General features: G+C 45.7%; 1 protein-coding gene across 4 annotated transcripts in view; it reads right to left on the minus strand.

The window, feature by feature from the left end:
• The window catches only part of USP43 (ubiquitin specific peptidase 43), a 104,407-nt gene that overhangs the window by 75,766 nt on the left and 7,834 nt on the right, over positions 1–20,807 (minus strand). For all 4 annotated transcript variants that reach the window (XM_028498906.2, XM_028498907.1, XM_028498904.2 and 1 more), the window contains exons 2-5: positions 16,442–16,573; positions 8,665–8,768; positions 3,813–3,905; positions 1,747–1,882 (exon numbers count right to left, since the gene is read on the minus strand). In XM_028498906.2, the coding sequence (XP_028354707.1) occupies positions 1,747–1,882; positions 3,813–3,905; positions 8,665–8,768; positions 16,442–16,573 (465 nt within the window). The remainder of the gene's footprint in view (positions 1–1,746; positions 1,883–3,812; positions 3,906–8,664; positions 8,769–16,441; positions 16,574–20,807) is intronic.

The following is a 20,807-nucleotide window of genomic DNA, read 5'->3' on the forward strand; positions in this document are numbered from 1 at the left end:
GGCATGTGGGATCTTCCTGGACCAGGGATCGAACCCGTGTCCCCTGCATTGGCAGGCGGATTCTTAACCACTGTGCCACCAGGGATGTCCCCTATAAGTCTTTTTTTTTTTTTTTAATTTATTTTTGGCTGTGTTGGGTCTTCGTTGCTGTGCGCGGGCTTTCTCTAGTTGCGGCGAGCGGGGTCTACCCTTTGTTGCGGTGCGTGGGCTTCTCATTGTGGTGGCTTCTCTTATTGCAGAGCATGGGCTCTAGGCACACAGGCTTCAGTAGTTGTGACACGCAGGCTCAGCAGTTGTGGCTCGGGGGTTTTGAAGCACAGGCTCAGTAGTTGTGGCACCCAGGCTTAGCTGCTCCATGGCATGTGGGATCTTCCTGGACCAGGGCTCAAACCCATGTCCCCTGCATTGGCAGGTGGATTCTTAACCACTGCACCACCAGGGAAGTCCCCATCATGCCTTTTAAATTCCTGACAGTCCTTTTACTCTCTTACAGTTTCAAACTCTACCTCTCTTAGACTTCTCCCCTTTTGATCTTTTATTACTGCTGTTTTTTCCCCCAAGACTCTCTCTCACCCACTGTCCTACTCTCTCCCTCACTGTAGATTCTCATATAGCACTTTGCGTTTACAAAGCAAGATACACACATTTTTTTCCCCAGTTGAGATCCTCATTAAAATGGTCAGAGAGGTCAGAGGGGTTGACTGGGTGGGGGCAGGAAGGAGTCCACTGGGGTGATGGAAAGCCTCCATAATCACGGTGGTTACACATATGTACACGCATGCAAAAATTCAAGTTATAACCCTAAGACATGGACACTTTCTTGTACCTATGTTATTCCTTAACCAAAAGGTTAAAAATACTCTTTAATTAGAAAACAATCCCCACGAGGTCACCAGGGAAGTGTAAAATTTCCATTTTACAGTTAAAGAAACAGAGGACCAATTGCTTTGCCCAAGGTCAGAAAACTAGAAGGGACTGAATCACAATTAGAACCCCACTGCGAGCCCTTCTCATCATACTGCATTGCTTTTCACCACCATCACTTCTACCCTGTCCTTTCATGGGGGGTCCCTGTTAGGAGTCTGCCCTCCAAAGTCAAGTGAATCCAAACTCTTTACCAAGACGCCCAAAAAAAAAAAAAAAAAATTGGAGCATGTCCATCCCACTCTCTTCCAAATTGCCTCTCTCATATACATACCACAAGTTCCTTCGGTAGTTCCTTATATTTCATTTATTGTCCCTTCAGTCTCCTGGCTTATATTCCCGGGAGTGAAAGTATGGAATAGTGGTTGTGAAATCAAACCATCTGCGTTTGATTTCAAATCCTGGCCCAGCCACTTACCAGCTGTGTGACCTTGGGCAAGTCGCTCAACTTCTCAGTGCCTGCTGCTAAAATGAGGATAATTGTAATATCTACCTCACAGGATGGCGGTGGGGAATTCGCTATAAAGTTCATAGAATGGTACTCAGCACTTAGTAAGCTCTACTGAGAGTCAGCTATTGTTGAAATGATGATGATCGTAATCACCATCACCTTCTTGGAAGACAAAGGTGGTATCCTTTTCTGGTTATTCCGTGAAAATGCAGGGAGAGGTCAAGGCCCCGTCAGCACAGACACCAGGGACTGTTAATCAAACAGAAACTCAGGAGTCACTCAGGAGTCACCGGGAGCCAGAAATTAACCTAAACACCCTAGACAGCCGGCCCAGTTAGCATCTCTCATCCCATCACCAGGCCCCATCACACCTCATGCACAGGGATGCCACCTTCCTCTGCAACCATCTTCCTCAGGGCTGCCACCGTGCTGAGGATTGGCACGGCCAGGCCAACCCGCAGGAACCGCTGGCTCTTAGAGGGGAAGACCAAGGTGACGCTCAAGAATCTGGAAAATAGGAAGGAGGCCACATCCTTAAAGGACTGACATGGATTCTTGACACCATCACTGAAAATGGATCAAGTTCAGCACTTAGGCAAATCTCTGCTTCCTGGTCGGGTCATTGTCCTTTAGGTATGCTGTCACCAGGTGGCAGTGGAGAGCCAGATCTCCAAGGGTCTCAGCTGAGTGTACTTTTCCAGCAAGTTAAAAATAAAGGATATTTGATTAAGAATCACAATACAGACCTTCCTCAACTTATGATGGGATTACACCCCGATAAACCCATTCACTGTAAATTGAAAACATCTTAAATCGAAAATACATTTAATAAAACTAAACTACCGAACATCACAGCTTAGCCCTGCCTACCTTGAACGTGCTCAGAACGCTTACATTAGCCTACAGTTGGGCCAAATCATCTAACACAAAGCTTCCGTGCTAATAAAGCATTGAATCGCTCATGTAATTTATTGAATACTATATGGAAAGTGAAAAAGTGATTGTAAGTGTATTGGTTGTTTACCCTTGTGATCACCAGGCTGGACTGGGAGCTGTGATGCTCCCCTGCCCAGCCTCACAAGCGAGGACCATACCTCATACTGATCACCTGGGAAAAGACCAAAATTCAAAATGTGAAGCACCGTTCCTACTGAATGCGCATACTTTCGTACCACTGTAAAGTCAAAATATTGTATACCAAACCATGGTAAGTCAGGGACCATCTGTACAGGTCTATATAGTCTCAAGGTTCTGTTTGTTAAATAGATAATCTTAAGCAAAAAGAAACTTCGAAGTCTGAGAAGTAGAGCAGTCAAGCTTCTTCTTCCAGGACAATTCAACGCTGTTGATGAGGCTCTCCTTTCCTCCTGAAGTTCTCCCTTGGTGATGGGATACAGCCCTTCTGCCCCCCAACCTCTCTGGACTCTCTCTGGTTCTACTTCCTACTACCCCCAGCAGCACACCAGGGCTCACCCCTCCAGCTCCTGTTTCCTCTGCTGTACACTGCAGTAATTATCTAATTCATACAACTAATTAGCAGAACTGGGACTTGAACCCAGGCAGTCTGGCCCCAGAGTCAGTGGTCCTAACCACTGTGCTATGCTGCCTCAGGCCAGGTATCACAGCTCATATCTATCAGTAGCCAGCATCTGATGATAGGATAAGCCAGTGTTATATCTGTGGCATAGACAATCAGCAGCACAGGAATTCAGAGCAGAAAGGGGGATTACGTTGCCAGGAAAGGCTTTACAAAGCCGTCATGTCTTCACTGCATCCTAAAGATGGAGGATGTCAACAGACAGAGGGCAAGAGAAATGGTTTTTACAAAGGTGAGGAACCCAGGGAAGAAATGCCGCCTTCCATGACAGCGAAGGCGCCCCATATAGTTCCATGAGATTGACGCTGGCCATTGCCTTAACAGTCACTGCTAAGCCCTGGACTTCTGGGACGCTTGCACTACGTGCTTCTTACTTTTGCAGTGACCACACCTCCTACCTAACCCTGCCTCCTCTTTTCTCTTTTTTCCTCATATCTCCCAACAACCCTTCTCCTTTTTTCTTTGCTCCTTAAATAAACCATTTCCTACACCTTCACTAAGAGAAAAAAGGATTTGGAAATAAAGCAGGGGAAAGCAGAGGGTGACAGATTTTCTCCCGTTCGCCCCTGTCTGATTGAGTGGTACCAACTGGCCGGTGCCGGCTCCTAAATGGGCCAAAGACGTAAGCCTGGCAACAGGGCTGATAAACAAAAGCATGTTTATAATTCCTTCTTCGGCTAAAGAAGGGACTCTGTAACCTTTCACGTTAATTGTCCCATTCAATCATTGAATGTCCCCGAGCTGCAAAGCTTGGCTGAGAAGCAAAAGAGAAAATGCAGCTGCAAGCCCAAAAGATTCCCAAGGATGGAAGTCAAGTTCACGGGCATGATGCTCACGTACCTCGTCTGTCGCAATGGGATAGGCAGTGACACACACAGGAAAGGATCGAAGGTGTTGCTCTGTTTCAGGCAGTGGGGACAGGTCAAGGAAGATCTGTGAGGGTGGAGGATACACATTAAAGTTTAATCACACCGAACAGTTTGGCAGTTCCTCAAAAAGTTAATTAGAGAGCCACCATTGCAATTCCACTCCGAGATCTACACCACAAAGAATTGAAAACAGGTATTCAAATCCTTGTACACAGAGGTTCATGGCAGCATTATTCACAATAGTCAAAGGGTGGATACAACTCAAGTGTCCATCAATGGGTAAACGGGTAAACAAATGTGTTACAGACACATAATGATTATTATACAGCCACGAGGTCCTGACACTTGTTACATGAATGAACCTCGAAAACATCATGTGAGTAAAAGAAGCCAGGCACCAAAGGCCACATATTTATGATTCCAATTATATGAAATATCCAGAATGGGTAAAGCCATAGGGACAGAAAGCAGACTGGCGGTTGCCAGGTGCTGAGAAGAGGGAGGCCTGGGGAGTGACTGCTTCATGGGTACCAGGTTTTCTTCTGGGGGTGACGAAAATGGTTAGGAACTAGAAAAAAGTGGTGGTTGCACACCATGGTGGGTGTACATTCCGCTGAATTGCACACTTAAAATGGTTAATTTTATGTTATGTGACTCATCTCAATTTCTTAAAAAGGATAAAGTTTAGTCACATGTATGAGTGCACTGAGTATGGGAAGGGATGCTGTAACCCCTCCAAATAGAAAGATACTGTGCCAGCTTTCAAGCTCAAAGGTCTCAGCCTCACGGGGCCCCAGAATCACATAGGATGCTTTTTTTTCAAATGCAGATGTCCAGGCCCCACTCCTCGGGATTCTGTTTCAAGGGAAGCAGGGAGAGAGAGGCACGGTCATCAGAATTTTAAAAGCTCCCCAGGTGACTCTAGTGTTTAGCCAGGCAGAGAACCACTGATGCAATCCACCTGCCTTATTGTACGGCTAAAGGAAACAAAGTCCAGAAGACAGCAGCTAGTAGTAACAGCTAACGGTGAAAGAATTTACTAAAAACTGGGCATTGTGCATGGATTAACCCGTGCGCTAGCCATAATAACCAGGATGATCCCCATTTTACAGAAGAAAAAACTGAAACACAGAGAGGTTAAGTCACTTGCCCAAGGACACACAGCTCTTAAGTGGCAGAGCTGGCTCAGGTTCCAGAGCCCATGCCCATCATCATTTCTTCAGAGTCGTTAGTACAAGTAGATCCACATAGTTTATTTATATTCTGTAAGCTCTTTGAAATTTAACACTCCCATATTTAGCATGTATCTCTGAGAGGGAACGGCAAGTTTTATATTCCACCCGGGTGCTCTTATTTTATTTCCTTCATCATATAATGCTCCATATTCTTCCAAGATATAAGGGGTTTCTGGATGCTACATTCCTTCTCCTAAAATCTACATGAATTTCCTTGGGAACAAGGGAGAATACTCCGCCACAGGTCCCTGAATCTTGACAGAAAGCATCGGTCCTGCTGGATTGGTTTTCCATTGAGCAGACAAAATAGAAAAAGCCAGGGCCCAGCAAGAACCCCTGAGGTTTTCAGGGTGTTGTCCCAGGCGACCCTAAGTGCTCTGCTCATAGCAAGTAGGCTTTCCTGGATACAAGTTAATAGAATGCCAACCACGATTTTAGAAAACAGAACAGAGTACAGACCGGAGTATTTAATGTTCAATCACTCTGGTAAATTTCCCTCTGGGAAAACCATAGCAATATTTTGGTAAAAAGAATGCATCAGACATCAAGCTCCAACCAGCAGGGGGACCTGCCATCTGTGGGGGCCCCTCTGCCACCCCAGCTTCTCTGCCTCCCCTCTCCTCCCCTCACCCACCCCGTACCGTGGCGTAACATAGGCCTGAAACATGTATTTTTGTCCTTGGGAAATTTCCAAATCCCTGTTTCATATTTAAGTGAACAAATGAGAAGGAATCTTTTTCTTTGACTTATTCCTTTTTTCTTTAAAGCGACTAAAACTAAGTGAGGCTGCATTTTTCTTGCAGATACATCATAGTCACAACTGATTCAGGGATGTGGCCTTTAGACTAAGCCGTGAATCTCTGGCAGGGAGCAAGAGATGTGTAGTTTGGCGAAATCACAGAACGGCCTGATTTTGTGTTTAAAGAATGGGGAAAATATATTGTTCTCATAATAAACCACAGAGAGGACACGAAATGCACCTGTTCCTCAAAGGATGAGAAATGAGGACAGTGACTGAGACCGACAGATCAGGGGGAAGGGCAGTGTCACTTTCACAGAAAACTCCAGATGTTACCAGGCTCCATCTACACCTCAAATGTGGCCTGGGGGTCCTTTTGTCCTTGCCATCTCCCCCAGAGTTTCACGGTCCTGTCCTCCTATCTCCCAGGTACTCACAGAGGAAAGAGACAGAAAATCACCCCAATGCCCTTCAGTGTTCACTTGCCCATCCCCCTAAGCTGTTCATCCTCCCTGTCAAATTGCTTCTCTTCCAAAGCCAGCCTCTCACCTGCTGCTGAAACTCAGAACTGCTCTTTGCTCTCCACCGGTTACAAATGTCCCGAAATGGCACTGCTCGTTTCACATTCTGGCCTCTCACTGCTGCTGAATACAGGTCTGACACCTCCAACCTGGCCAGCTTCACCTGCTCGCTGGCTGGCGAGACGGACGTCCAAGTCGGCAAGGTAATTATGATGACACACAAGCAAAATGTCACCTCTCCCAGATCTGTCCCGAGGAAGCCTTCCAAAACATACTCTGCCTAAAAGGGAACGCTGCCTGTAACGGGGACCAGATTAGGCTTTCTGTGAATAAAAGCTATGAATGCTGTGAAGAGATGAACACACACACACACACACACGCACACACACAATCCCACCTGTAGCCCAAACTCCAACGTTGCAACAATCCTTGGTTATTAAACTTGCAGATGTTTTCAGGCTGTGCTAATAATCATATAGAATAACGAATTATTTGTCCTCTAGTTTATAACCTCCAGCACCCCAGTACTATTCTTCCTTCTCTCCTCCAGCCAAAGGCAAAAACTCAGCCCCCTAAAAAGGAGGACAAGGGAGATGGAGGGAAAATCTCAGTGAACAGGGATCTCTGAAGTAACCCATAATAACACTTCCAGCTTTCAATTTCATAAAGGCCGATGCCAGGGCGGCCCTCCATCCCAGGCAACCACCCCCGAGGAAAAGAGGCTGAAGAGGGTCCAGAACAGCAAGTATCACCCTCAGGGGCCCCAGTGTGGAGCTGGTACCCACCGACGGCTACAGAAAATCACTCTTCAGACCTCAAAAGTCCTAGCCTAGATGGACGTCTCTAACTATATTTTTTCTTAACTCTGGACCAGCAGGCAGAAAGCAGCTATTTTTAGCTGTCACCAGTCTTTTTTTCCAGCATGAATATCTTGCTTCTTACTCATCGTTCTATAGTAATCGACAAAGGGTCCTTGCGGTCCTTAGTCTCGGATCAGCTCAAATGTCACTTCTTCACGAATCCTCCCCTGACTCACCTTACGCCTTATGATACTGTGATTTATAATAAGAAATATATATTTGGTCTCCAACGGTTGTTCCAGGCACAGAGCCCCTACAGCTTTTGGAATTTCCTAAGTGGTAAAGAGCAAGAATGAAGGTAAAAGGAGCATCTTTTGCTATTCATAACAAACCCCATCCCAACACACCTGAGTTTATGCTAATGAGGTGATATCTGGAAAGCCCCCAGAGAAAACCACAGGAGGGGGGCTGGTTGCCAGAAGGACCAAGCATGGGATTAGAGGGCTAGGACTTCGGGCTCCACCCCTACCTCCTGGGAAAAAAAGAAGGGGGTCAGAGGTTGAGTTAACCACGTATGGCCAATAATTGGATCAATCATGCCTACCTAATGTTGCTTCCATAAAAACCCCAGCAGAAGGGGCTGGGAGAGCTTCCAGGTTGGTGACCGTGGGGAGGTGCTGGGAGGGTGGTGCAGGCAGTCCGGTGGGACTGAGCCCTTAACCTGCGGGGTCCGTGCCCACTCTAAGCAGGTGGTGCCAGAATTGAGTTAAATTGTAGGACACTCAGTTGGCGTCCAGAGAGAATCGCAGAATTGCTCGGTGTGGGAAAAACACCCACACATCTGGGATCAGAAGGATTGTGAGTGTGGAAGTAGTCAAGAGTAATGCAAAGGGAAACAAGAGTTTTTTTCCTCTATCGTATCCATAACATGCACTTCAAAGCTCCCTCCATTTTTCCTTCAAAGCACGTGCCAGGGGCTTCTCTGGTGGCGCAGCGGTTGAGAGTCCGCCTGCCGATGCAGGGGACATGGGTTCGTGCCCCGGTCCGGGAAGATCCCACATGCCGCGGAGCCCGTGAGCCATGGCCGCTGGGCTGGGCCCGTGCACCACAACTACTGAGCCTGCGCTCTAGAGCCCGCGAGTCACAACTACTGAAGCCTGTGCGCCACAACTACTGAGCCTGCACGCCTAGAGCCTGTGCTCCGCAACAAGAGAAGCCGCCGCAATGAGAAGCTCGCGCACCGCAATGAAGAGTCGCCCCCCTTCACCACAACTAGAGAAAGCCCGTGCGCAGGCACGAAGACCCAACGCAGCCAAAAATAAAATAAAAAACACACAAAAATGAAATATTGAGGGTCAGAGACAGTAGAAGTTAGTGGCTAATTGGGATTTATAACGGGAGAGAGAAGGGTGTTTATGATTTCTGTTGTTTTGTAATCTCGGGGTAAACCTGGCAAAGGGAGGTTAGTTACCAGCATAGGAGTTTGCTGAGCCCTTAAGGACAGATTCTAAACACACCCCATTCTTACCTGTACTGTGCTTGAAAGTGGCTTTGCACAAAGCTTTGGCCTAGAGGAAGCTGAGCTGATGGCGACAAGAGGTTCTCGGAGGTCTTCTTGGCTTCAGGCTGAAGCTGCAAAGAAATGAGGAGAGGAAGTAAGATCAGATGTGCCTCTCATCACTCCACTGCGTCCAGACCAGCAAACCTACACGTCCTTCTGGGTCCTCAGCACCATTCTATGGACCTAGACCTGCAGAACCAGGACCTTCCATGTTGTCTTGCCGTAATCCGCCTCTCCTTCAATCCCTGGACCTCCCCAATTCCAAGAGAGACAGAGGCAGAGACAGAGACAGAGAGAGAGGAGACAGAGACAGCGGGAGAGTATGAGAGTGTGTGTGTGTGCTGAAAGAGCATGAACCTTGGTGGAGAACCCCGTTGTTTACCTCCATCCTTCTAGGCCCCCTGTGTCTATATGCCTCCTGTACATTTCACTTGGGTGAGCTGCCATCACTTCAAATACATCCACACCAAATCTGCCCATCTTCCACATGCTAAGCTGTTTCTGTCCACATTTTCCAGGGAGCCAGTCTTCACACGAGCATTGTCTTTCTCAGACAGACCAGGTTTGCACCTTAGAATAATGAATGCATGAGCCTCCTCCCTCCATGATCTGTCCTGTTGTATCCTTCTCTACATTCCCTTACATATAAGTGTCCTGTTGCTGCTGTAACAAACGACCAAAAACTAGTGGCTTGAAACAACAGAAATGTGTCCCCTCACAGGTCTCGAGACTGGACATTCAAAATCAGCATCACGGAGCCGAAACCAAGGTGTCAGCAAGGCCGCACTCCCTTCTGGAGGTTCTGGGGGAAAATACGTTCCTTGCCTCTTCCACCTTCTGGTAGCTGTGGGAATTCCATGGCTTATGGCCACATCACTCCCGTCTTTAAGACCGGCATCCTCAAAGAGCCAGAAGAAAGGACCACAGGGGAAGTGTTTGGGGAGAAATGTACTGATGTCTGAAATTTACTTTAAAATGCATCCGAAAAAAAAAGATGAGAAAAAGATGGAGTGATGAGTGGACAGATGGATGGACAGGTAGATAAATACATGATAAAGCAATTTTAGTAAAATGTAAATTATAGAATCTAGGTGGTGGGTAGGAGATATTCGCTGTATGAGGAATTCAACTTTTCCATGTTTGAAATTTTTCATAATAAAATCTTGGTACAAATAAGAGTGACAAACACTAAGAACAGTCAGTCCCACTATTTCATTAAACCCAATTTGACCAGAATACAGGATGTACAAAGGGGAGTAGAAAACAGAGCTAGAGAGGGAGCCTGGTACCATGTTGGATGGGGCCTTAAATGTCCTAAAGAAGATTCCTGGTTCGGTAAACAGCGTAGTACCAGGGTTAAGGGTTAGACTCTGGAGTCAGACTGCTGGGGTTCAAATCCCTGCACTGGCACTTAGCTGCAAGAGTTTCTCAACCTCCGATCCAACTAAATCAATTACTTAAACTCTCTGCTCCATGGTTTTCCAATTTAATAAAGGGGTAATGAACGATAGTACCAACGTGCTAGGGATATTTTGAGATTAAAAGAGTTAATATATATAAAACACTTAGAATAGTGCCTGGCACACAGCAAGCACTGTATAAGTGTTTGCTGTTGTTACATGATGGGGAGTATCTAATGGGTTTTGAACCTAAGCGGTGGCTACATGCACAGAGACACGCTATAACCTGACAGGCATGGGCACGATGAAGGAGTGGGCGTCTGAAGTTAGGACACAAATTATGAGGCTCAAGAGTCCGGGTGCGGGCTTCCCTGGTGGCGCAGTGGTTGCGCGTCCGCCTGCCGATGCAGGGGAACCGGGTTCGCGCCCGGGTCCGGGAGGATCCCACATGCCGCGGAGCGGCTGGGCCCGTGAGCCATGGCCGCTGAGCCTGCGCGTCCGGAGCCTGTGCTCCGCAACGGGAGAGGCCGCAGCAGAGGGAGGCCCGCGTACCACAAAAAAAAAAAAGAGTCCGGGTGCCAACAGGGTGAACTAGAGTAGGAGCCGTGAAAATAAAAACTCAATCAAGACACCCTGTGTGCACAGCTCATAACTGAGCACCTGATGGGGAAGGAAAGAGACAGAGGGAGGGATACACAGGGCCAGCTCCAAGCTTCCAGTCTGACGCCTGGAGAACCACTTTCCATTAACAGAAGAGGGAAAGGCAAAAGGAGAAGTGGGTCGGGGAGGAGGGGAGGGCAAGCCGAGTTCGAGGCAGAGACACCTACGGCAGGTAAATGAAGGGCTCGGAGGAGAGAGAGAACTTGGATACAGAGCGGACAATGGCATCTGGGCCTGCTCAGGATTGACCCTTCTTCTTTGGGAGTAGCCTCAGCCCATGGGGAGGTGGGGAAGGCTCTTTCCTCGGGGGTCCTGTCCTCCCTTACGAAGAGGCAGGCAGGCACATGACCCAAGCTAGACGGACGAGATGTTCCTGCCCTGCGTGTCAATCACAGAGGCTGCAAACAGCGACTCTAGCAGAAGTGTCCAGGCTCGAGCACTGAGCTGTTCCTGCCACTGAGACACCCTCACCCCAGAGCTGTCTGGTTCTTGATGGTTCCAAGCCTGGTCTTCAGCCTTCCTTTCGATTCTGCACACTCCCCCTTGGCCTTCCAACTAATCCCCTTCTTGTTTGAGTCATCTGGTTGGCTGCTGTTCCCCGCAACCAAAGACCTCACAATGATCCGGGCTGCTTCTGCATCCAGATGATAAGGCAGCACGCGTTGAGAGAGGCTGTGGATGAGACCATCCAAGGGTGGGTATGGAAAGCGAAAATCCCAGACAAGCCTGGGGTAAGAGGCAGCAGAGGGTCACTCACAAAGCATGGTCTATCAGGTGAGACCCAGCTGGCGCTACCCTGCTAACCAAGTGACCCTAAAACTCTCCCTGAGCCTCATTCCATATCTAAAAGGAATAGGAGTATTACATCCACCTCATGGAGCCATCATTTAGACCAAAAAAGATGTGGGTATCCTGCCTGCCACATAGTAGGTGCTTAATAAATGTTAGCTTCCTGGTCCTCTCCCCAGCCTCATCCTTTCTTAATTCCGCAAGAGTAGCGTTTTCTATAAGATTAACTACCCAAAAGGTTGCTAGTGTCACAGTGTCTATAGGATAGTAAAAAGATGCCCTATTCACCAGACAAAAACATTTATCGTTGCAATAACAGAGAAGAAAGTGGTCCTTATGTTTTCTATTCTAGTTTCAAATAAATCGAACTACATGGCTTTCATATGTTTTGAAACAGAAATAACCTCAGAAGGAAAAATTGTCCAGAGTTACACAGGTGACAGTCCCTTTCCTTCTTGGAAACAGAAAATGAAGTTTGTGCCAAATAGTCCAATAGCTCTGCTCTTTTACCTTCAAGCGTTCACAGCCAGGCCTCCACAGGCAGCCCGATTTTCTAAGAGTGAATTTCAGGAGAGGTTTTGACCCCAGACAGAGAAAACGATCTTTTCTGGTTTCAATCAGATCAAATGAAGAGTGGGGCAAGCTCCTCTCTCCGACCAACAAGCACCCCTGGTCTTGCTGGGTTGTGGTGCCCTCCTGACACCCTTAGCCATTAAAGGAACAGAAAGCAGCCAGCGTGGCTGAGAACGATGAGCAAGGGGCAGAGGGGCCTGAAACCAGGTGGAGTGATTGGTGGGCCAGTCAGGTAGGGCCCCATCAGCCGCGTAGGAGTCCGGATTCTGTTGTAAGTGCAACAGGAAGCCGCCAGGGGAATTTAAGCAGGAGAGTGACGTGATCTTATTTCCTTTCTGAAAAGATCCCTCTGGCTGCAGCGTGGAGAACATATACATATAGTAGCGGGGCACACTGGAAATTGGAAGACCAATTAAGGCTGCTTTTATGTGTGTTTTGAAGTTGTTATGGATTATTGGCTTAAAAAAACTCAAAGGCATCTTAAAGAAAGGTTTGGGGGTGGTGAACTGTGGTTGGGAGCAAAGCCTCCAGGGCAGAGGTTCTCAATGGGGAAACGCTTTTCCCTCCCCCCACCAGGAGACATTTGGCCATGTCTGGAGACATTTTTGGTTATCAGTCACAGTTAGGGGTATCACCGGCATCTGGTAGGTAGAGGGGCGCTACAAATGCTACAACCCCCCTCCCAGCAAAGAATTACCCAGCCTCCATATCAAACGTGATGAGGCTAAGAAGCCCTGTTCTAGAGTTGAATTTTCTAGATCTGGATCCTGGCTCTCCCACTGACTTGCTGTGTGACTTAGGGCAAGTTACTTAACCTCTCTGTGCTCTTCCTCATCCTTAAGTCCAAAGCCTTTTCCTGCCACAAAGGCACAAAAGAGGAAGACTGAAAGGTAATTGGGAAGGCTGTTTATCCCTCCTACTTTCCAGGTAGGAAGCACTGCCTGTCACAGCCAGGGAGTGGAAAATGGGACAAAAAGTTGTGTTTTTTTTTTTTTTTTTCGCTGTGCCACACGGCTTACCGGATCTCAGTTCCCTGACCAGGGACTGAACCCAGGCCATGGCAGTGAAAGCCCGGAATGCTAACCACCAGGCCACCAGGAAACTCCCAAGAAGCCTTTCCTAGATGCAGCCAAAAGGAAGAGGCACCCAGGTCTCCTCCCTCCCTCTGGTGGGAAACAGAAGGCACAAGAAACTCAGGATAAGGAAAGGGATCCAGCACACTGGCTCTGAAATACACAGACTCAGGTTTGATTCCCTTTCCACAGGTAGAAGTTGAATGACCTTGGACAACTTAACCTAAATTTCCATTAACTGTAATATATGAATTAACCTTATTATGAGTTACTTATTATTATCCTTATTATGAGTTATCAAATATTAAAGCATGATAACTACTTAATTTATTCAACCATTCAGAGGTTTATTGAATGTCTCCTATGTGTCAGTGAAATAAGTCATGAAAAGCATCATATGAAATGCCTGGCACGTAACGCACTTCAATAAACAGTATCTCTCTCTTTTTAATACATCATTCTGATTTCAAAATGTGTTCATGCTAAGATTTTGGAATACAGTGTAGTGACACGTTTGTCATCTCAGCATTCCGTTCCAACGTGCCCCAGCTCTACAGAAACCTTCCTTACCCGTGTGATTTGGGTGGAGTTCACCCCACAGGAATGGGACCCATGTGCCCAATCAGAATATTCCATCCTGCTGGCCACCTGCCCAGGAATGGACATGTGAGCCATGTTAAGACAATCGGACTCTTGCCTGGGCTTTTTCTGGAATCCCAAGTGAAAAAGGCTCTATGAGCATTGCAGGGGCCCCTCCTGCCACTAGATGGGCAGAGTCAGTCTGAGAATGAAGAGAAAGACAAGAGATAAGGAGACCTTGGATCAGTCTGAGAATGAAGAGAAAGACAAGAGATAAGGAGACCTTGGATCCAGCCTTACCTGAAGCTGTATCAACCCTTGGACTCACAAGTTCTAAAAGCCAGTAAATGCCCTCTCCTTAAGTTGGACCAAGTTGCAACTAAAAGAGTCTGAATCAGATAAACAGAAAATCATTGTACATATAAGAAAAATCACCCACAATCCCACAACCCAGAGAAACCACCATAACCTTTAAGTGTCTGGTCCTCCCAGGTTGTTTGGTGAAGTTTTTGCTTTGTTTCGTTTGTGTGTTTTGGGAATGAATGGAGTGGTTCTTTTTATTTTTCTATCTTTTTGGCATGCGGGATCTTAGTTTCCCAACCAGGGATCGAACCTGTGCCCCTTGCAGTGGAAGGTGAAGTCTTCACCACTGGACTACTAGGGAAGTCCTGGGATGGTTCTTTTCAAGATAAGAAAACAGGCTTTCAAGCCAGACCTCCCTTGAATTTGAATCCTGACTCTACCTCTTCTTAAGCTGTGCTGCTTCAGGAAGCTTACACAGCCTCTCTGATTCTTGGTTTACCCATATATAAAATGGGGATAATAACTCTTAACAACACCCCGCGAATGATAGTAGCTACTCATACTGTGTATAACACTCCAAGATGTGCTCTGAGGAGTACAGAATACTGTACAATCATTATCTTCCCTGTTCCATGCATTTGGCAACCTGCTGTCTCAGACATGAGTACTCTTTCTGCAGCTCTGTCAAGCTTTTCGCTTCTACATTATATTGTTGTTTAAAAGAGGTCTATTCTTTATTCAAGACATATATGGTTATGCCCTCCTTTTCTTAAAGTTGCCGCTTCTCATTTTTAAAAGGGAAAGAAACAAAGACAACAGCTGGCTGTGTGGACAAGTTAAGGAAAAAAAAATGACTCAGCTTCTTGAGCCATTTTATTTTTAAATAAACATTGTATGTATTTAAGGAGTGCAACATGATGATTTGATACACGTCTACATGGTGAAATGATTACTTCAGTCAAGCCAAGCAACATATCCATCTCCTCATGTAGTTACCTTTTTTGTGTGTGGTGAGAGGACCTGAAATCTACTCTCTTAGCAAATTTCCAGCACTCAATATGGTATTATTAATTAATTTATTTTATTGAATATAGTTGATTTACAATGTTGTGTTAATTTCTGCTGCACAGCAAAGTGATTCAGTTATACATATATGTCCATTCTTTTTCATATTCTTTTCCATTATGATTTTTCTCAGGATATTGAATATAGTTCCCTGTGCTATACAGTAGGACCTTGTTGTTTATCCATCCTGTATAAACTAGTTTGCATCTGCTAATCCCAAACTCCTAATAGTTCCCTCCCCCTTGGCAACCACAAGTCTGTTCTCTATGTCTGGGAGTCTGTTTCTGTTTCGTAGATAGGTCCATTTGCGTCACATTTTGCCATTTAATCTTTATTACTCTAGAATAATGGTCTCTGAGCAGATAATGTAAGGATGGGAAGGTAACGGGTGAAAGACTGAAACACTTCCAAAGGGCTTTTTAATTGATTCACGAGGGGGATGGGAATAAAATGTCCAGAATTAAAACACACAAACAAACAAAAAACAAGTAAAGTAGTTCTTGTAGCTGCATCTGGATCAGTTTTGAGACACATCAAAAGTAATATGCGACTGATTAATTACCAAAGCTTGTGAAACATTTTTTAAATTATAGCAGATTATTCATGGATATTGTTATAATAATTTTGCTCACTCATGCAATAATAACTTCACTCGTTTTTACTTTCTTAAGAGAGAGATAAAAGGATAGGATTAGAGCAGAACCCATCACGGATCTTTATTTAGCAAAGCCCATAGAGAACACAGCTGATTTATCAACTAGCGGTGGCTACTACAAATGATCGTAGGGCTTTCTTACTCCCAAAGGTTTGAGGTTTCATCCAAATCTGGGATTGCTGAGTGCACACATGTAAAGATCATACATCCTGTATCTTGAGAAAAAAAAAAGATTGGGAATCGCTTGCTCTGTAGGATAAGTAACTGAGAAAGCAAGGGTGGAGTTAAAATGGAAGCATCTAAAAATAATAAGCAATGGCACTCATGGCCTCAGATGACCATACTAAGGCATATAGGATATTGACAAAAAGGAGATTTTTTTTTTTTCAAACTTCAAACCAAACAGAAACCCTATTCACCATATCACTGGGATTAAAGAGGATGAGGAACAGCAATAGGAGGAAACATCTGGTCTAAAACAAACGGGGCAAAGAGGAAGGAGCAGGGAATGGTACCACGTGAACAGCAGCCAGAATACACAAAAATCGACGGATCTGAATTTCAAGATTTAGTTTTGAAGAGCTAAGTAAATGTGCAAGGTGAAAAAAGAAAATCAAACGCAACGTGTTGTTTCGAGGGCGACTGACCTTGTCGGACCCCAGCCCCCGGGCCGCGCCCTCCAAGTCCTCGTGCACACGATCCAGCAACCAGAGCAGGAACTCCAGGGCGTCGTGCTGGGAATTGCCTTGGAACTGAGAGCCATACTTGGAGACCGCATTCTGAAAGGAACAGAAGAATGTTTACATCAGCCAAGACATGGAAGCAAACGAATTGCCCACCAACAGACAATTGGGGACTTCCCTGGTGGCGCAGTGGTTAAGAATCCGCCTGCCAATGCAGGGGACACGGGTTCGAGCCCCGCTCAGGGAAGATCCCACATGCTGCGGAGCAACTAAGCCTGTGCGCCGCAACTACTGAGCCTGTGCGCCACAACTACTGAAGCCCGCACGCCTAGAGCCCGTGCTCCGCAGCAAGAGAAGCCACTGCAGTGAGAAGCCCACACCTTGAGGGGCAGTTTGGCCCTTCAAACATCCAAATAAGGGACTGGAAGCACCAAGCCTACCCATGGTTGCGCTTAAGCCTTGACCAGAGTGACAAGTCAGAAACAACGTGGGGCGAGAAACAGTCTTTCCTGCTGAAGCCTGTCATTCGGGGGGCAGTGTCCCCAAATGCTGTGAGGGTTCTCTGTATAGGAGGAGGCATAGTTTTTTCCAGAAAGACTACCATTGTGTAACCTGTCCTTTGAAAACCCACAGGGTTGTCTGTTGAATATATGTATGTATATATATATATTTCTTTTTAATTGAAGTATAGTTGATTTACAATATTGTGTTAGTCTCAGGTGTACAGCGTAGTGATTCAGTATTTTTGCAGATTCTATTCCATTATAGGTTGTTACGATATAATGGGTATAATCCCCTGTGGTATACAGTAAATCCTTGTTGCTTATCTATTTTATGTATGGTAGTTTGTATCTGTTAATCCCATACCCCTAATTTGTCCCTTTTTCCTTTGGTAAGCACAAGTGTGTTTTCTATGTCTACCCCTATGTGAGTCTGTTTCCGTTTTGTTTTGTTTCTTTTTTATTTTATTTTAATTTTTATTCAAGTATAGTTGATTTACAATGTTGTCAGTTTCTGCTATACAGCAGAGTAAATCAGTTACACATACACATATATCCACTCTTTTTTAGATTCTTTCGAGTAGAGTTCCCTGTGCTATATGCTTCTGTTTGAATATAGATTCATTTGTATTATTTTTTAGATTCCACATGTAAGTGATATCATATACTGTTTGTCTTTGACTTAACTTCACTAAGCATAATATTCTCCAGGTCCATCCACGTTGCTGCAAATGTCAGTATTTCATTCTTTTTTATGGCTGAGAAATGTTCCATTGTATGTTTATACCACATCTTCTTAATCCAATTGTTTTTTTTAATGATTAAGATTTTTTTTAAGATTTAATTTTATTTATTTTTGGCTGTGTTGGGTCTTCATTGCTGCGCGCGGGCTTTCTCTAGTTGCGGCGAGCGGGGGCTACTCTTGGTTGCGGTGCGCGGGCTTCTCATTGCGGTGGCTTCTCTTATTGTGGAGCACGGGCTCTAGGCGTGCGGGCTTCAGTAGTTGCAGCACGCGGGCTCAGTAGTTGTGGCTCGCGGGCTCTAGAGTGCAGCCTCAGTCGTTGTGGCGCACGGGCTTAGCTGCTCCACGGCATGTGGGATCTTCCCGGACCAGGGCTCGAACCCGTGTCCCCTGCATTGGCAGGCGGATTCTTAACCACTGAGCCACCAGGGAAGTCCCCAATTGTCTGTTGACGGGCACTTAGTTTGCTTCCATGTCTTGGCTAATGTAAATAGTGCTGCTATGAACATTGGGGTGCATGTATCTTTTCGAACTAGTGTTTTCATTTTTTTCTAGAAATGTACCCAGGAGTGGGATTGCTGGATCACGTGGTAGAATGCTTTCATAGAGATGACCATCTCTCCTCCCTGAAGCTCTGGTCCTTGGATTGCTGGGGGGCATGCTCGCCTGGCCCCCCACCCACGCCCTTAATCTATTTCCACGCTGTCTCTCTCTGTTCACCCCAAAGGTAGACAGCTTCTTGTCCTTCTCTCTCCACGGTGGTTTCCTTCATTCCCAGGGGCGTCAACTCTCCTCTTTGAGAATGACCACGTGGCCCAGTGAAGTGGGCTTCCTTAAATACTTAAATTCCTTAAATAAATTCCTTAAATTCCTTAAATAAATTCCTTAAATTCCTTAAATAAAAGTTCCTTCACTGCCTCTTCCTAAAAGGAATGAAACTTGAGGAGTACAAACATCTTCTGTGGTTGGATCACAAAATGCTTGGGCCAGTCCTTAATCCCTTTAATAACTATTTATTTGTTGAGTGCCTACCAGGGGCCAGGCACTAGTCTAGGGCCGGGGCTACAGCACCGAGAGGCCGATATGATTCCCTGCCCTCGGGGCACTCACATTCCTGCGCCCTTCTCGCTGTCCTGTTAGACGAGGTGACAGCTTTGTCATTTTCTGGGTAAATGAATGTTCCAGCTTTCAAAAAGTTTATTTCAAAGGGTAATGTATGCACCTACTTAAAAAAAAATTCGAAATATAAAAAGAACAGTAATGAAAAGTCTTCCCAGGCCTGGGTGCCCCTCCCCTCCCCAGAGGGAGGACACTTTGAACATTTTCTTACGTAGCATCCTTCCAGGGTCTTTTGTGTGCAAGCACGAGCATCTGAATGTAAGCAAACCCCCTTTTCTGTATGAGTGCACAGGGCAGGCCTTGTCCCCTGTAGGTCTGTCCTCTGTTCATGCCGACCCAAGGCAGCTGTGTGAGCAAAGCTGTGAACCCAGCGGATCTCACCAAGGCCAATCTAATCAAAGGCCCTGGGCTCTTTTTCTTTTCCTTTTTTTTCCATCTTTCCTTGGGACTTAAAGGAAACTTTAGGATGAGCCGAAGCGAAATTCAAGATTTAATTAACTGAAATGCTGGTTCTGAGTCTTTATTTGAAACACACTAGCTTGGGTGCACTGGGGGGGTCTAGGCGTCTCTGCACTTTGACCCCCAAGCAGGGCTGCCCAGTTAGCAAATAAAATGAACCTTGAATAAGCAGTAAATAATGGTAATGTCTGTGGTATAAGTATGTCCCAGGCAATATTGGGAATATATTTCTACTAACAAGTTATTGTTTATCTGAAATTCAAACGGAGCTGGGCATCATGTATGTTACCTGGCAACCCTACCTCCCAGCCTCACTCAAACCTACATCCTTAGTACCAACATTCCCACCTAGGGGGGCAGCCAGCCCCTCCAGCTTGAAATCTCTAAAATCAGCACTTTCTCTTAATGTCAGGGTCCTCTTGCAGGTTCCGTCTCACACCCACATCAGTCAAGCATTCTGGGTCTGCCTTCGCAACTGTTTCCATCCCACCCTTTCACCAGAGTCCCATTCCCACTGTTGAGTCCTAACTCCTGCTGACCCAGACTGCAATGCCTACCTCGAGGGGAGCCGGCCCCCAGCACCTCCCCCTGACCACCCACCGCCTGCAGGACAGGACAGACCCTTCTTCCCACAGCCCAGCTGGTAATGTCGTGTCCCCACCCAAACCCTTCCCAACTCGCTGACTCACCACCTAATAATCCAGATTCCTCCAGTCTAGCCCCATCCATCACTCACGACTCCATCTCATGTTTCAAAGCTCTAGGTAAATGAGCCACTCAGGTGCCCCAAACATACTTTCCTACTTCTATGGGCTATACCTTTACTTATTCTTTCTTCCATGTGAGATCCATTCCTCTCCTGCTAATCAGGCTAATCCTTTAAGACTGACACTCTTGTCCTCTTAGTCTGGCCATAAAGCCACACAACCTTTCCAGAAAGAATTTGACAACTTCAAGAAGACAGACAAGATAAGGCCTTAATAATGTCCCTCTTTATAAACATAGTGATTCCACTTTAAGGGGTTTAGCCTAAGGAAATGAGAGATCCAAGCAAAGATATCTCAGAGTTATCTGGGGAGAACTTACTGCACACATATCAGATGGCCTTAAAAATTATGCTTGAGGAAATATTAATGAGAAAAGAAGATAAATAATCCTGTCGTTAAAAAAAACAGCAAAGATATATATTTGAGATTTTTAAAATATATTTATAGATAGAAAGGTAAAAGACCAGAAAATATATGGCAAAATATTAACAAATGGTTATAGAAAGATGGGACCACAGGGAATTTTCTTTTTCATTTTAACTTGTAGATTGCAGATTTTTTTTACAGTGAACACTATTCTTTATTGGTCTTTTCCCAATGATAACAGTATCTGGCAGGTATTTTACAGAGTTTTTTAAGATAACTTTACCTATCGATTCTACAGAAAACATTCCCATAGAAAGTCTATTGAAATGTAACTAGAACTGCATTAAAGCTAAATCCTTGGGATTTAACTTGGGAGA

Source organism: Physeter macrocephalus, chromosome 14, assembly GCF_002837175.3.
Source record: "Physeter macrocephalus isolate SW-GA chromosome 14, ASM283717v5, whole genome shotgun sequence".
NCBI lineage: Eukaryota > Metazoa > Chordata > Mammalia > Artiodactyla > Physeteridae > Physeter > Physeter macrocephalus.